At 53.4% G+C, this 15,648-nt stretch overlaps 1 protein-coding gene across 1 annotated transcript in view; it reads right to left on the minus strand.

Annotated features, from left to right (window-relative positions):
* Positions 1 to 442: 442 nt before the first annotated feature.
* LOC140389419 (dehydrogenase/reductase SDR family member 9-like) overlaps positions 443 to 15,648 on the minus strand; it is a 74,587-nt gene continuing 59,381 nt past the window's right edge. Inside the window, exons 4-5 of the mRNA XM_072473567.1 lie at positions 7,139 to 7,302; positions 443 to 2,313 (exon numbers count right to left, since the gene is read on the minus strand). Coding sequence (XP_072329668.1) covers positions 2,093 to 2,313; positions 7,139 to 7,302 — 385 coding nt within the window. The 3' untranslated portion in view covers positions 443 to 2,092. The remainder of the gene's footprint in view (positions 2,314 to 7,138; positions 7,303 to 15,648) is intronic.

A 15,648-nucleotide genomic window follows, 5' to 3' on the forward strand; every position in this document is an offset into this window, starting at 1 on the left:
CAGTCACGTAACGGGCTTTCACACTGTTTTCTCTTTGGCGCAGACCCATGGCACCGATCCTCACTCCAAGGAACGTAAGCAAAACTGAGCATGTGCGGCCTACAACTGGTCTGCAGAAGTGCAGAAACTGAATGGTCTGTCGGGACTTGGCTCTCAATGAGAAGGTAAGTCTGGCTAACAACTAATACATATGATGTACTCACTTCAGGATAATAAATCTTTTGGTTTACCTGTACATTCTGGTAGAACCAGTTGAGTGTGCGTTGTTGGAAATCACCACAGGGGAGGGTAAAGCAGCAAGGCACGATAAATCTCTTAACTTTTCCATTGATGCTGTAGAATTGAATCTCTCTACTTATGGTAGGTGAAAAGGTGGTGCTGTACTCCCATCTTTTGTTGCATAAGCAAGGCCTGTAAGACCTTTATTTTCACCTGGTGTTTGCATTTGTAATTTTTAAGTCCAACTGATTCTTGAAGTTCATTAATCAGCTCAGAATTTAGCGAATCATTATTTTAAGCAAATGAATACATTGAATTGTTGAATCAAATATAAATATTATACCACATTAAGAATGAAAAGCAACATATAGGATATTGGTGACCCATTTAAGAGCACTGACAACTTTTATAACTCTGCACATATTTTTAAAAATGCCTGAGATTGTTTTACGAAGCAGCATGGTCGACATCGAGCAACAGAGGAAGGAAATGTATGAAAGAGAGAGGCTGTAGATGTAGTCAAGGAAAATATTTCAGAAGGTTCTTGAAAACAGGGAGGGAGGTAGGAAGACAAAATAGTTTTTTGTAGAAAAGACCACAGGGTAGGATATAGTGCCTGAGAGATTGGCCTCTAATGCTACAGCAGGGTTATATTAATTTTATGTTAGAGGGCAGAAGCTTTGAAAAAATATGAATGTCTAGAACAGATCACTCACACAGTGTGGAGTGATGCCATTGAGAAATTCTATGAGAAAAAGGTTCTGGGATACAGTCAACAAGGATAGATTTTCATCTTACTGTCATTATGGATTTTGAGAAATGAAAATCAATTGGTTTTTATAATGGCTGATTGATCCCAGGTATAAGTTGAATTCTACTCAGTAGAGTTTAGCAGGTATGTGAATGATGGGTATGAAGAACTAAGGCAGAAAGAGGATCTTATTGAAGAGCTCTAGATTAAGCAAAGCTAATGAAGCTAGAGAAATCCGTGAGGAAACTATTGAAGCAGTTCTCACCAGATGAGGGTGAGAGTGACAATGACATCAATGTTGAGGTACGAGATATGGAAATCAGCGGGCATTTCTCCCAGGGGTCGACGAAAGCAATATTATTAGTGGACTGGATGAAAGTGAACTTAGAGTTGAACAGAATAATGTGACTGTTGAAAGGATGTTCATGAGATACAGCCAGATGCAGAAGACAAGAAGGATGACTTTGGTTTGAACAATTTCAATTTCCTATGCACTGGCATTAAATTAGTGCAAATTTAATTCTAGCACCTGGTGTTTACATAACCGTCAAAACCATACGCTTGCTCCACCAATGTTACCCAGGATACAGCATATTGAAATTAAATCTTTGTGCAGTAGCAGCTCTGGCACCAAATGGGAAAAATGAGAAGTAGAGAATATTTCTATTTTAAATTGGAAATGAGAAAGAAATGGTTGATATCTGTCATAAAGTGCAAGTTGGAAATTTACACATGCTTCAATTTTTATTTCCATTCTTTCAACCATTCCTCGATTAGCTCTCAACTTTTATTTAAGAACCAATCTTCCTGCATTTAGGAAATGGCTCTGGAATCTGGGTAGAGTATTCTGATCCGCCTCTTCATTACAAAATGCAAATGTAAGCTATCCAGTACTATAATTAACATGGAGACGAACTTTATTTTTCCCTGCAACACACTCCTGACGGAGTCTTGCATGGAGTCCAAAGGTATGACAGCTCTGGCAAAAATGTCGCTTCCTCTGTAGCAGCAAGATGTTGCCAAATGTGTGAAGTTAGTTCTGTTTTTAGAAAATATATTTACCTGCTAGTCTCAGTGCTTCCATTAAAGTAATCTTCATGCAGAAGGTGGAGTGAGAGTCCTTTATACAGCATTTGAATCTATTACTATATCCTGTTCCAAGAGGTAGTCTGTTGCAAATGTTGGCAAATAAGCCATGGGGATCCACAATAGCTTTGCGTCAAGGCCTGCAGTATACCGAGTCCGAGGATACTTGGCTGTCAGAGCGTGTTCCATACACCACACCACCTGGGAAAGATCTGTACTTGACAACTTTTTCATTAATTTCTCTTGCCTGGTGTCTGCTGTGGATGGTTCAAGAGAAATGTTAGAGAAGTAGATAGTAATAAATTACAAATAAAAAATAGTTGCAAATGCTGGGAAATATGAAGTAAAAATAGAAAATGCTGTAAGCATTTACAGGAAGTCAATAAGCATTGGGAATGAGAAAGGACATGTTAACATTTCTGGAGTGGACTTCTTTACAATAAAACCAGAAGGACCATGCAGGGAGCAGGTAACAGGATACGGGGATACGGGATTGTTGTTGGGGCAGGTGGGGGAAGGGGAGGAGAGATAAATGACACAATGTCTGAAAAATCCTGTCTTAAAAATAAACGTTGGTGTTAAAACTAGTGAACTGGAAAGCTCAACTGGCCAAATAAAAAATCTTTAGCGAATGAAGAATGGAAATAGCTAAATAAGGTAGTGAAATAAAACAAAATCTGAAAACCTCCTATGGACTTACCAACAACCAAAATGAGAAAGCCGAGTCGGCAGCAGAGGGACAAGACCCTTGCGAGAACTGTGTTCGGTCAGAACTACTCAAACCGACAATGTCAGCAGGCCTGACAGCATCTGTGGTGAGAGAGCTAACATTTCGAGTCTGGATGACTCTTTGTCGAAGCTAGAGAGAACTGGAAATAGGATCAGATTTAAATTGTTGTGGGGGGTATTGGTTGCATGGATCAGTGGAGCTTGGTAGAGGGCCAGCGATAGGTGGAGATTGACAAAGATGTGTCATGGATAGAAAGACAAAGGGAATGTAAATGGTAGAGATAATTCACCTGAGGAAGGAGCAGTGCTCCGAAAGCTAGTGATTTAAAACAAACCTGTTAGACTTTAACCTGGTGTTGTAAGACCTCTTACGGTAGAGATAATGACTAAGAAGGTTGCTGATAGCATATTATGTGATCAGCAAGTGTTAATGGCAGAACAAAGCAGTGCGTGCTTACCTACTGTGTATACATAACATTCCCATTAAAAACTGCCAATTCCTGTTTTTATTGATTGGCATGAGTTAAAATACATTAGTCCAAAACATCCAGCCTCCCGCGAACAGTCCAGTGGGTAGGGCAACCTCAAAACAACCTTTGCACAAACAGAGGCTTTAATATACAATAATTTAACTGTCTGTTGCTTGAGCTGGAATGTCTGCCTTGAGCTGCAGTAATGTGTTTAAGTTGGAGTTTGGTGACTGAGGGAATTTAAGGGCTAATTTCTATCTAAAGTCTCGTCTTTAATTTAGTAATTCGTGAAACGTTGCTGGTGGGTTGGAAGAAGGCAAATGGCAGTCTTCGTTCGTAAGATCTGGAAGCCATGCAGGCTGAGCCCTTGAGCATTTTCGAGGCTGAGATTGATAGGCTTTTACCTTCTGGGGGGAGAGATAACCAGACCGGAGAGGGACTCCCTGAACTGCAGAAGTGAGCTGAGTTTGAAAAAGAAATCCAGGAGTGTCGTCACAGAAAAACAGTAGGTTCATTGGTTGGTGAAAAGCTGCTGCTAGGAACTGTGTTTAAATAGCTTTGACTAGGAAAAACATATCATATCATAGAATCATAGAGCATGATTCTCCGGAAAAAAATTCCAGATGTGGTAGACAGCGGAAATTGCCGCGAGTTTCCCGGAGCTCGGCCCAGTGAGGCAGGCAATACTATTCAACGTTAATTGGTCCATTTAACGAGGCCTCACGGGCTTCCCGCCCCGAATGCCGGCTCACCAGCTGATTCTCCGGGACCGCATTCGCCAGGCCCCCGCTAACAATGTTGAGTAGCACATAAGCTGCACTTGCTCAGCCAACCCCAGCCAGCTCGCAACAATGGCACCCAGGAGACCAGCCCTTAGATTCGGGGATGCTGACCTGGGGAGGCACCTGGACCTAGTGGAGGCCAGGAGGGATGTCCTGTTTCCCCGAGGGTCCCGGAGGGTGAGCACAAGGGAGCCAGTGCTGCCTGGGAGTGGTGGCACCCCTTAACCCCTCCCCCCGTGCCCCAACCCCATTACTAAGCATCACTGAAGGCACTGGTTTGTGTGGGGGAGGTTAGGTAGGGGTGGGAAGAGGATGAGGTTGGGGGCCTGGGGGTTTGGGGGAGGCAGCACTATCGGAAATGGGGTATTGTACAGCACATTAAACAACATTTTTCACAACCATTATGATGCCTCTGTCACTTTCTTCCGCAATGCAGGCTGACCCCAGGACCGTTTGCCGAAGGGGGAAACAAGGACAAGATCAGAAGACAGAAAGGGGATAAAGAAAAGTGAAAGGCACAGAAATGAAGAACCAGAATCAAACAGTGCCTCAGTGAAAAATTGTGGGAACAGAATAAGTAATGTTAAAAAGACAAGCCTTAAGGCTTTATGACTTCATACATGGATCATTCGCAATAAAGTGGATGAATTAATCATGCAAATAGATATAAACAGGTATGATAAAGTCGGAATTACGGAGATATGACTGCAAGGTGAGCAGGGAATCGAACTGAACAGCCAAGGGTATACAGTATTTAGGAAGGACAGACAACAAGGAAAAGGCGGTAGAGTTGCCATAAACAGGAAATTAGAGATGCATGCAATAAAGGAACATCTATAATTATGGTTGACTTTAATCTGCATATAGATTGGGCGAATAAAGTTAGTAACAATACTGTAGAGAAGGAATTCCTGGAGTGTATATAGGATAGTTTTCTGGATCAATATGCTGAGGAACCAACTAGAGAATAGGCCATCCAAGCCTGGGTATTGTGTAATGAAAAAGAAATAATTGGCAATCTAGTTGTGCGTGGTCCCTTGGGGATGAGCGACCATAATATGGCAGAATTATTAATCAAGATGGAGAGTGGCGCAGTTGATTCTGAGACTAGGGTCCTGAATCTTAATACAGGGACCTACGATCGTATGAGGCAGGAGATGGCTATGATGGATTGGCAAACATTACTTAAAGGGATGAAGGTGGATAGGCAATGGGAAACATTCAAAGAGCGCATGGGAGAACTCCAACAATTGTTAATTCCTGTCCATTGCAAAAGTAAAACATGAAAGGTGACCAAAATAAGGTTTACGTGAGAAATTAGAGATAGTCTGGATTCGAGGGATATGGACCAAGTAAGGGCAGAAGGTTTTTTTAAAGTTAGGACATCATGATCAGCACAAGCTTGGAGGGCCAAAGGGCCTGCTCCTGAGCTGGACATTTCTTTGTTCTTAATTCTAACAGGACTAGGCAGGGTAGATGCAGGAAGGATATTCCCGATGATGTGGGAGTCCAGAACTAGGGGTCACAGTCGACGGATACGGGATAAACCTTTTAGGACTGAGATGAGGAGAATTTCTTCACCCAGAGAGTGGTGAATCTGTGAAATTCATTATCACAGGAAACAGTTGAGGTCAAAACATATGTTTTCAACAATCCTTTCGCTATGAAGGCCAGCTCTTGGGGCTAAAGAGATAAAAGGATATGGGGGGAGGTGGCACTGGGCTATTGAATTGGATGATGAGCCATGATCACAATGAATGGCAGAGCAGGCTCAAAGGGCCGAATGGTCTACTCCTGCTCCTATTATCTATGCTTTTGATAGATTACAGATTTATTGATTTACTGATCGCTTCATTGATTTATTTTGGACCTTTGAAAATTGATGCAGCATAATTTTTAAATTCAGCACTTAAACATAAAATGGAATATCCACATAGTCATGGTTTCAAATCTAAAATATGAGAATTGTTGTACAAAGCTAAATATTGTTTCAAAAGACACTTTCATAATGCCTTCGTAATGTATAGACCATTGTTCCATAATACATTTAGTAATAAAAATGTATCAAAAGCAAGGTTAGTGCGAGCACCTTATTTTTGTAGAAATGGCATACATGGCAGATGCACGTAGACATTTAATTAATTTGCTGGACATTAGTGAATTTTAAGTAATGACCAATGTCTGGATAACAAATCATGTTCTAAGTGATAGACAGTTGTTTGAATCAATCAGAAAACCTCAGCTGAGAATTAGAACTAACAAAAGTAAATAAGGGGCTAAACCATAGATAAAGATACCCTGAAGAATGTGATCTGTATGACTGATTAGGAGAAGAATTTTAGCCTTCCGGGATTCTTGTAGCATTCGTGAAAATTACTTTTTAAAAAGCCTTTTATTAAAATGACTTCTATTTTGTAGCTTTTTCTGAAATTACTATTATTTTGAAGCCTGTTCTTTCATTCATCAGTATCTCAAGGACTTTTCAATGTACTCTCAAAAGTTTTTCGATTTAATTTTGTGCATGTGTATTAAGTGAATTCTAGTCACAATAAAGAGTGCTTTGTGCACTTCTTCAACCGGAGTGAGTGCCTTATCCTGTGTAAGAGATAAGAGGATCTTTCAGTTTCTATAAGCTCAGGAAATGCTGTAATTATATATGTTGTGAGACACTTATGGCATGATTACACCGCACTGTACTGCAACCGATGATAACATTTTATGCTTACCATTTAACTGCAAAGTCAGAATGAAACTGCAGTGATCAAACTTTTTTTTAACAGTTACAACAATCTGTGCAGCTTTTCTTAGTAATCCACTGAGTTAATTAATTCAGGTTTTATGTTTATAAAGTGTGGTCATAGGCATTTCAGACAAATGTGCAATTGTTTAGTTTTCTGGCACTTACCAAGATACTTAAATTATTCTTCCCAAATATTGTGCACACTCCTTTATTCACAATTTTAACAGAAGTATTCAATTATTTATTTTAATTGGGATATTACTAAATCAAGAATAGCAAAGGTTTTATATGCCAATATTCACAGTGTAAGTATTAAGGCTGAAAGTTCCTCAGAAAGTTAAAAGTGTTGTACATTTCTTACATTGTTTTAAATAATCTTCTCCATATTGTTTTTTCACATCAGACGGGAGGAGGTTCCAGAGCTCTTGCTTTTCATGACGTTGCAAGCCACAATCCGTCAATTTGGTTACAAAGACTCCGGGTTCAATACAAGAAACCTTTATTCCAAAGTGCTTCATGTCACGCCTAAGTAAAGATCATATTTGCATACAGGTGAGAAGAGAAACAGCTGGTTGGTTATGTGGTAGAACTGTCCCAACATAGAAAATATATTTAGCTGAAATTCTCTGGCTATTGGGATTCCATTTCCCTGCAGGCAGCCCACCCCTGCTCGCGGGTTTCCAGTTGGTGTAGGGTGGCTTCATTGAAAAATCCCATTGACAAGCGGAGGGAAGAGAGAATCCTATCGCCAGCGAAAGGCACGCCGCTGAGAAAAACGTGGCTGGGGGACCGAAGAATACCACCTATTTTTTTTAGCCAGTTCTAGTGAAATAACTATTCCTCAATTGATGCTTTGAACAAAGATGGGAATTTGACCCTCCATCAAATATAGCACAAGGAACAATGAGTTATGTAATTATGTGGTATCACATTTGGTGCTCTTGTTGATCCCAAGTCAGGTGGAACTACCAACATACAAATTAGGAGCAGGGGCAGGCCACTGCGCCCTTTGAGCCTACTCTGCCATTCAATCAAATCATAGCTGATATGATCGTAATCTCAACCGCACGTTCCTGTCTTCCCCCAATAATCTTTCACTTCCTTGATCATGGATCCCGGACTGATTCAAAAATATTCAAGACTCTACTTGCTTCCAGCACCTTTTGACAAAGAGAATCCCAAACTCAGGACTCTCTGAGAGAACATTTTCCATATCTCTGTCTTAAATGAGGGACCTTATATTTTTAAACAGTGACCCTGAGTTTATATGCCCCCACAAGAGGAAACATCTTTTCCGTATCCACCCCGCCAAGATCCCTCAGGATCATAAAGGTGTCAATAAAGTCACCTCTTACTCATCTAAACTCCAATAAATGCAAGCCTAACCTGTACAACCTTTCCTCGCAAGACAAACAGCCCATTCCTGGTATTAATCCAGTAAATCTTCTCTGAACTGCTTCCAATACATTGTTTCTTAAGCAAGGAGACCAATATTGTACACAGAACTCAAGATTTAATCTCACTAATGTCCTGTACAACTGAAGCATAACCTCCCTACTGTGCTCCAGGTTCACGCCGACCAACGTGGAGGTGAGTGACGGCCTGGGGGGTTGGCCGCTGGGCAGGCAATGGCGTGGCCGCTGTCTGAATGTGTGGGGAGAGGTGTGTCTGGGGTTGTGTGTGCGCGGGGGGGGGGGGGGTTAGAGTGGGCTGGGCTCCGGGGGAGTGCCGGGCGGGGGGAGTCAGTGCCGGGGAGGGCCGGGGAGGAGGATGGGGGGTCCGTGCCGGGGAGGAGGATGGGGGGTCCGTGCCGGGGAGGAGGTTGGGGGGTCCGTGCCGGGGAGGAGGATGGGGGGTCTGTGCCGGGGAGGAGGATGGGGTCCGTGCCGGGGAGGAGGCTGGAGGGTCCGTGCCAGGGAGGAGGATGGGGTCCGTGCCGGAGAGGAGGATGGGGGGGTCCGTGCCGGGGAGGAGGATGGGGTCCGTGCCGGGGAGGAGGATGGGGGGGGTCCGTGCCGAGGAGCAGGATGGGGTCCGTGCCGGGGAGGAGGATGGGGTCCGTGCTGGGGAGGAGGATGTGGTCCGTGCCGGGGAGGAGGATGGGGTCCGTGCTGGGGAGGAGGATGGAGTCCGTGCCGGGGAGGAGGATGGGGTCCGTGCCGGAGAGGAGGATGGGGGATCCGTGCCGGGGAGGAGGATGGGGTCCGTGCCAGGGAGGAGGATGGGGTCCGTGCCGGGGAGGAGGATGGGGTCCGTGCCGGGGAGGAGAATGGGGGGCCCGTGCCGGGGAGGATGATGGGGGTGTCCGTGCCGGGGAGGAGAATGGGGGGCCCGTGCCGGGGAGGATGATGGGGGTGTCCGTGCCGGGGAGGAGGATGGGGTCCGTGCCGGGGAGGAGGATGGGGTCCGTGCCGGGGAGGAGGATGGGGTCCGTGCTGGGGAGGAGGATGGGGTCCGTGCCGGGGAGGAGGATGGGGTCCGTGCCGGGGAGGAGGATGGGGTCTGTGCCGGGGAGGAGAATGGGGGGCCCGTGCCGGGGAGGATGATGGGGGTGTCCGTGCCGGGGAGGAGGATGGGGTCCGTGCCGGGGAGGAGGATGGGGTCTGTGCCGGGGAGGAGGATGGGGGGGTCCGTGCCGGGGAGGAGGATGGGGGGTCCGTGCCGGGGAGGAGGATGGGGTCCGTGCCGGGGAGGAGGATGGGGGGTCCGTGCCGGGGAGGAGGATGGGGGGTCCGTGCCGGGGAGGAGGATGAGGGGTCCGTGCCGGGGAGGAGGATGGGGTCCGTGCTGGGGAGAAGGATGGGGTCCGTGCCGGGGAGGAGGATGGGGGGTCCGTGCCGGGGAGGAGGATGGGGTCTGTGCCGGGGAGGAGGATGGGGTCCGTGCCGGGGAGGAGGATGGGGTCCGTGCCGGGGAGGAGGATGGGGTCCGTGCCGGGGAGGAGGATGGGGTCCGTGCTGGGAGGAGGATGGGGTCCGTGCTGGGGAGGAGGATGGGGTCCGTGCCGGGGAGGAGGATGGGGTCCGTGCTGGGGAGGAGGATGGTGTCCGTGCCGGGGAGGAGGATGGGGTCCGTGCCGGTGAGATGGATGGAGGGTCCGTGCCGGGGAGCAGGATGGGGTCCGTGCCGGGGAGCAGGATGGGGTCCGTGCCGGGGAGGAGGATGGGGGGTCCGTGCCGGGGAGCAGGATGGGGTCCGTGCCGGGGAGGAGGATGGGGTCCGTGCCGGGGAGGAGGATGGGGGGTCCGTGCCGGGGAGCAGGATGGGGTCCGTGCCGGGGAGGAGGATGTGGTCCGTGCCGGGGAGGAGGATGGGGTCCGTGCCGGGGAGGAGGATTGGGGGTCCGTGCCGGGGAGGAGGATGGGGGGTCCGTGCCGGGGAGGAGGATGGGGGGTCCGTGCCGGGGAGGAGGATGGGGTCCGTGCCGGGGAGGAGGATTGGGGGTCCGTGCCGGGGAGGAGGATGGGGGGTCCGTGCCGGGGAGGAGGATGTGGTCCGTGCTGGGGAGGAGGATGGGGTCCGTGCCGGGGAGGAGGATTGGGGGTCCGTGCCGGGAGGAGGATGGGGTCCGTGCCGGGGAGGAGGATGGGGTCAGTGCCGGGGAGGAGGATGGGGTCCGTGCCGGGGAGGAGGATTGGGGGTCCGTGCCGGGAGGAGGATGGGGTCCGTGCTGGGGAGGAGGATGGGGTCCGTGCCGGGAGGAGGATGGGGTCCGTGCCGGGGAGGAGGATGGGGTCAGTGCCGGGGAGGAGGATTGGGGGTCTGTGCCGGGGAGGAGGATGGGAGGGGTCCGTGCCGGGGAGGAGGATTGGGGGTCCGTGCCGGGGAGGAGGATGGGGGGTCCGTGCCGGGGAGGAGGATGTGGTCCGTGCCGGGAGGAGGATGGGGTCCGTGCCGGGGAGGAGGATGGGGTCAGTGCCGGGGAGGAGGATTGGGGGTCCGTGCCGGGGAGGGGGATGGGGGTGTCCGTGCTGGGGAGGAGGATGTGGGGTCCGTGCCGGGGAGGAGGATGGGGTCCGTGCCGGGGAGGGGGATGGGGGTTCCGTGCCGGGGAGGGGGATGGGAGGTCCGTGCTGGGGAGGAGGATGGGGTCCGTGCTGGGAGGAGGATGGGGGGTCCGTGCCGGGGAGGAGGATGGGGGGTCCGTGCCGGGGAGGAGGATGGGGGGTCCGTGCCGGGGAGGAGGATGGGGTCCGTGCCGGGGAGGAGGATGGGGTCCGTGCCGGGGAGGAGGATGGGGTCCGTGCCGGGGAGGAGGATGGGGGGTCCGTGCCGGGGAGGAGGATGGGGGGTCCGTGCCGGGGAGGAGGATGGGGCCCGTGCTGGGAGGAGGATGGGGTCCGTGCCCGGGAGGAGGATGGGGGGTCCGTGCCGGGGAGGGGGTTGCGAGGGCAAGTAAGTTGGTCCACCTGGCCAGGTGCCAGCCTCCAACAGTTGGACCCATGCGGTCCATGCCACCTGGCTGGGGGGAGGAGGGGGTATGGGCAATGATGACATGTCGTCATTCCCCCCCCCCCCCCCCCCCCCCCCCGCCCCCCCCCCACCAGGCCGTCATGTTTTCCGATCAGCCAGCGATATTGGCCGCCGTGGCGGCAGCCGCTAATGTCTATGTTGTCCTGGATGAGGAGGAGCATGCCAGAGAGGCGGCGCAGGCTGCCGCAGAGGGGCAGGCAGCAGCCGCCCAGGCTGGAGGGACACCTGACCGACAGGACGAGGAGGGGGGAGGAGGACGCCGCGGCCCCACAGCAACGGAGGCACCCGAGGGCGCCCCGTGTGTACCAGCCCCGGCAGTCATACCAGGACCTCACGGACCGGGAATGCAGGAGGAGACTCCGGATGAGGCGGGAAACCGTGGCACACATCTGCCACCTGCTGGCACACCTGTCACTGCGTGGCACTGGCGGGGGACACCCTCTCCCCGTATCCATCAAGGTTACGGTGGCCCTGAACTTTTATGCAACGGGGTCATTCCAGGCACCGAGTGGGGACCTGTCCGGCATATCGCAGACATCGGTGCACCGGGGCATCCGGGCAGTGACAGATGCCCTATATGCCACGGCGCACCACTACATCCGCTTCCCTGTGGACCGGGCCAGCCAAGATGCCCGGGCCGTGGGCTTCTCTGCCGTGGCCGGGTTCCCCATGGTCCAGGGCGCGATCGATGGGATGCACGTCGCCGTGCGGCCACCTGCAGATAACAGGGCCGTGTTCACCAATAGGAAGGGGACCTATTCGATGAACATACAGGTGGTCTGCGACCACCGCATGATGATCCTGCACGTCTGCGCCCGTTACCCGGGCAGTGTACACGACTCATATGTGTTGTCGTGGTCATCCATCACCGGCATGTACGAGGGACGCCATCCCCGGGTGAGGGGCTGGTTGCTGGGGGACAGGGCTACCCATTGCGATCGTGGCTGATGACGCTTGTACGGAGGCCACGCAATGAGGCGGAGAACCGCTACAATGATGCCCATGTAGCGACAAGGGGAGTGATCGAGAGGTGCTTTGGCGTGCTGAAGATGCGTTTCAGGTGCCTGGACCTCTCTGGGGGCGCCCTTCAGTATCGGTCAGATAGGGTCGGCCGCATCATTGTGGTGTGCTGCGTCCTGCACAACATAGCCCAGCAGAGGGGCAATGTGCCGCAGGCAGAGGAGGGCGGAGTGGAGGAGCAGCAGGAAGAGGCGCAGTCCTCCCCAGATGAGGGGGATGGGGGCAATGGTCAGGGCAGACGGGCTAGACACAGGCGGGTGGCTGTCCACCGTTACCGGCTGGCCCAGCGGGCACGGGACAGACCGATAGCCGCCCGCTTCACTGACTAGATGGGCGTGGGAATCGGGTAGTATGGCCACAGGCCGCACACCATGGCAACAGCCGACCACCCACACCCCCCACCCATCCACCCACCCAGCACCCTCACCCCCCTCCCCAACCCCACACACCCCACCCGCATGCACACCACCCCCCCCATTGCCGATCCACCTGCGGCACAACGGCCGGGCTCACACAGTTGCCTGTGGACGCGTGTCCATTGCAGGCCATGGAGGATGATGACAACAAGCCCTGCGAAGAGCTCCTGGCTCCACATCGTTGGACTATGTCTGACCCATGGCCACAGTACCACCATCCACCCGGACCATCCCTGCATGCGGCTGTGACACTGCAGCGCACGGTCCCGTCCTCTGCCCGGGGGGATGTTGATGGCGGCCCAGGGGGAAGGGGCAGACTCACCTGGGGCTGAGGTAAGACCACCCCTCACACACACACACTTGCGCTCAACGTCCATGACACCCCCGCACGCTTTGGACAGAGCACAAAGGCAGCTTCTGTAGGTGTAACATTGACTTTAATAACCAAAGGAGTTCATGCACGTGCCCTAGCCCCTAAAACTCATCTGTGCCCTGCACCCGTGCCAACTTACTCAGTGTCTAACTGTTTGGCCTTACGGGCCCTTTGACTACGTCTACATGGTTCCCCAGACGGCACAGCAGAACTGGAGGTGGACTCCTGTGATTCCTGCCTTCTGACACGGTATCCCTTTGGCGGCCGTTTCCTGGGACGTCCTGGCCTAGATGGGCCAGGCTGCGGCCAGGGCGACTGGGATGGCGAGCTGCCAGCCTGTCCTGCCCGTTGCCCACCCGATGCACCTGGGACGGAAGGGGGGGAGTCCGAGGTGTCGCGGTGTTCCGGGACCTCCCCTACAGGGGGACCCGGGATAGCACCTCCTCCTCCCTCGGGGTGTCCGATGGCCCCCAGGCCTCTACATGGGTGGAGGATGCGAACGGACTGGCCATCCGACGCCCCCCCCGACATCTGGCGCTGCCAGTCCTGGAGGCACGTGCTGGTATCGACAGGGGTCTGCAGGTTTGCAGCCATGGAGCCCAGGGGATTGGCAAACCCTGTCTGTGACTGTGCGACGCCAGCTCGCACATGGCCAATGGCGCCGATGCCCTCAGCGATGGCCTGCAGAGACTGGGCTATGGCCTGCTGAGACTGGGCTAGGCCTGCTGAGACTGAGCCATGGCGTTGAGCGCCTCTGCCATCTGGCGCTGGCACTGGCTCATGGCCTCCTGTGAGAGGGCAGCCATGTCCTGGGCCACAGACGCCGCCTGCACGGAAAGCCCCAGGCCTCGCAAACCGTTCCCCATGTCTGACACCGTCGCACCCATTGCCTCCACCGCGGACGCCACCCGTGCGGTGTCGGCCTGGGTGGCACGTATGACCAGCAACACGCCCAGTATTTCGTCTTCCTGGGTAGTGCTGTCCCGGGTAGGGGTGTCCTGGGTAGTGGTGTCCTGGGTAGTGGTGTCCTGGGTAGTGGTGTCCTGGGTAGTGGTGTCCTGGCTCGGCTGTGACAGGGGCCTGTGGCTGCCCCTCTCGTCGCTGGGTGGCACACGCCTGCGTCGTCGCACCCGCACGAGACGGGGGCGTCGTCTCCCTATTGCTCCAGGTCTCTCCGTCTCCCGTGGTCTCCAAGGGACATCCTGCGGGCGTTGCATGCCGGAGGGTCCGGGTCTCTCTGTCTCCCGTGGTCTCCGAGGGGCATCCTGCGGGCGTCGCATGCCGTACGATACACAATGAAGCATGCATGGTGAGACACGCAGGCATTGATCAGGTGATATGGGGAGGGGGCTATAGGGGAGGGGGATATGGGGACGGGCTGTCGGTGGCTCACTTGCTAGTATGCCCCCGACCCCTGCATCAGCAACCTCCCGGTCCTCAGGTCCGCCAGCCAGTTCCAGGGCCCTTTCCTCGTGTTCGGTCAGTGGCCTCTCATCAGCGGGGCCTCCTCCAGTCCTCACATGCTCCCTATTGTTGTGTGCGCGCTTCTCCTGTGGGGGGTGGTGGCAGGGGTAAAAGGCAACAGTGTTAGACAGGTATATGAATGCACGCCATCGGTTACGCGTGTATTGCAGAGGTTAAGGTTAGGACTGGATTCACTTGGGGATATGGGGGATATGGGGGAGGGGGGATTTGGGGGAGGGGGGGGGATATGGGGGGTTATGGGGAGGGGGGATATGGGGGAGGGGGGATATGGGGGATATGGGGGAGGGGGGATATGGGGAGGGGGGAAATGGGGGATATGGGGGAGGGGGGATATGGGGGATATGGGGGAGTGGGGATATGGGGGATATGGGGGAGGGGGGATAATGGGGGAGGGGGATATAGGGGAGGGGGGGGATATGGGGGAGGGGGATATGGGGATTTGGGGGATGTGGGGCAGAGGGGATATGGGGAGGGGGGATATGGGGAGGGGGGATATTGGGGAGGGTGATATGGGGGATATGGGGGAGGGGGGATATGTGGAGGGGGGATATGGGGGAGGGGGGATATGGGGGACATGGGGGAGGGGATATGGGGGAGGGGGATATGGGGGATATGGGGGAGGGGGGATATGGGGGAGGGGGGGATATGGGGAGGGGGGGATATGGGGGCTATGGATATCGGGCGGGGGGGAGGCTCACCCTAGCTGCTCTGACGAGGTTGTTCACCTTCTTGTGGCACTGGGTGCCTGTCCGTGGTGTCAGGGCCACAGCGGTGACGGCCTCTGCCGCCTCCCTCCACAGACGCCGGCTGTGGCGTGGGGCAACTCTGCGGCCGTGCCCGGGATACAGGGCCTCCCTCCTCTGCTCCACTGCGACCAGGAGGGCCTCGGCATCCCGTGACGGGAACCTCGGGGCTGAGTGGCGGCCGGCCATCCGGTCGGGTGTTCCGGTCGGGTGTTCCGGTCGGGTGGGGGGGAGCAGCGCGTCCTTATGAGCCGTCACGCCGTGCGCCGTGTATGACGCTGCACGGCGTGAACCACGTGAGCAAGCGCGGATCCCGTCACGTCACTGCTAGCCCATTTTGGGCCGGAGACTTCGCGACGTT

This window comes from Scyliorhinus torazame, chromosome 2 (genome assembly GCF_047496885.1).
Source record: "Scyliorhinus torazame isolate Kashiwa2021f chromosome 2, sScyTor2.1, whole genome shotgun sequence".
NCBI lineage: Eukaryota > Metazoa > Chordata > Chondrichthyes > Carcharhiniformes > Scyliorhinidae > Scyliorhinus > Scyliorhinus torazame.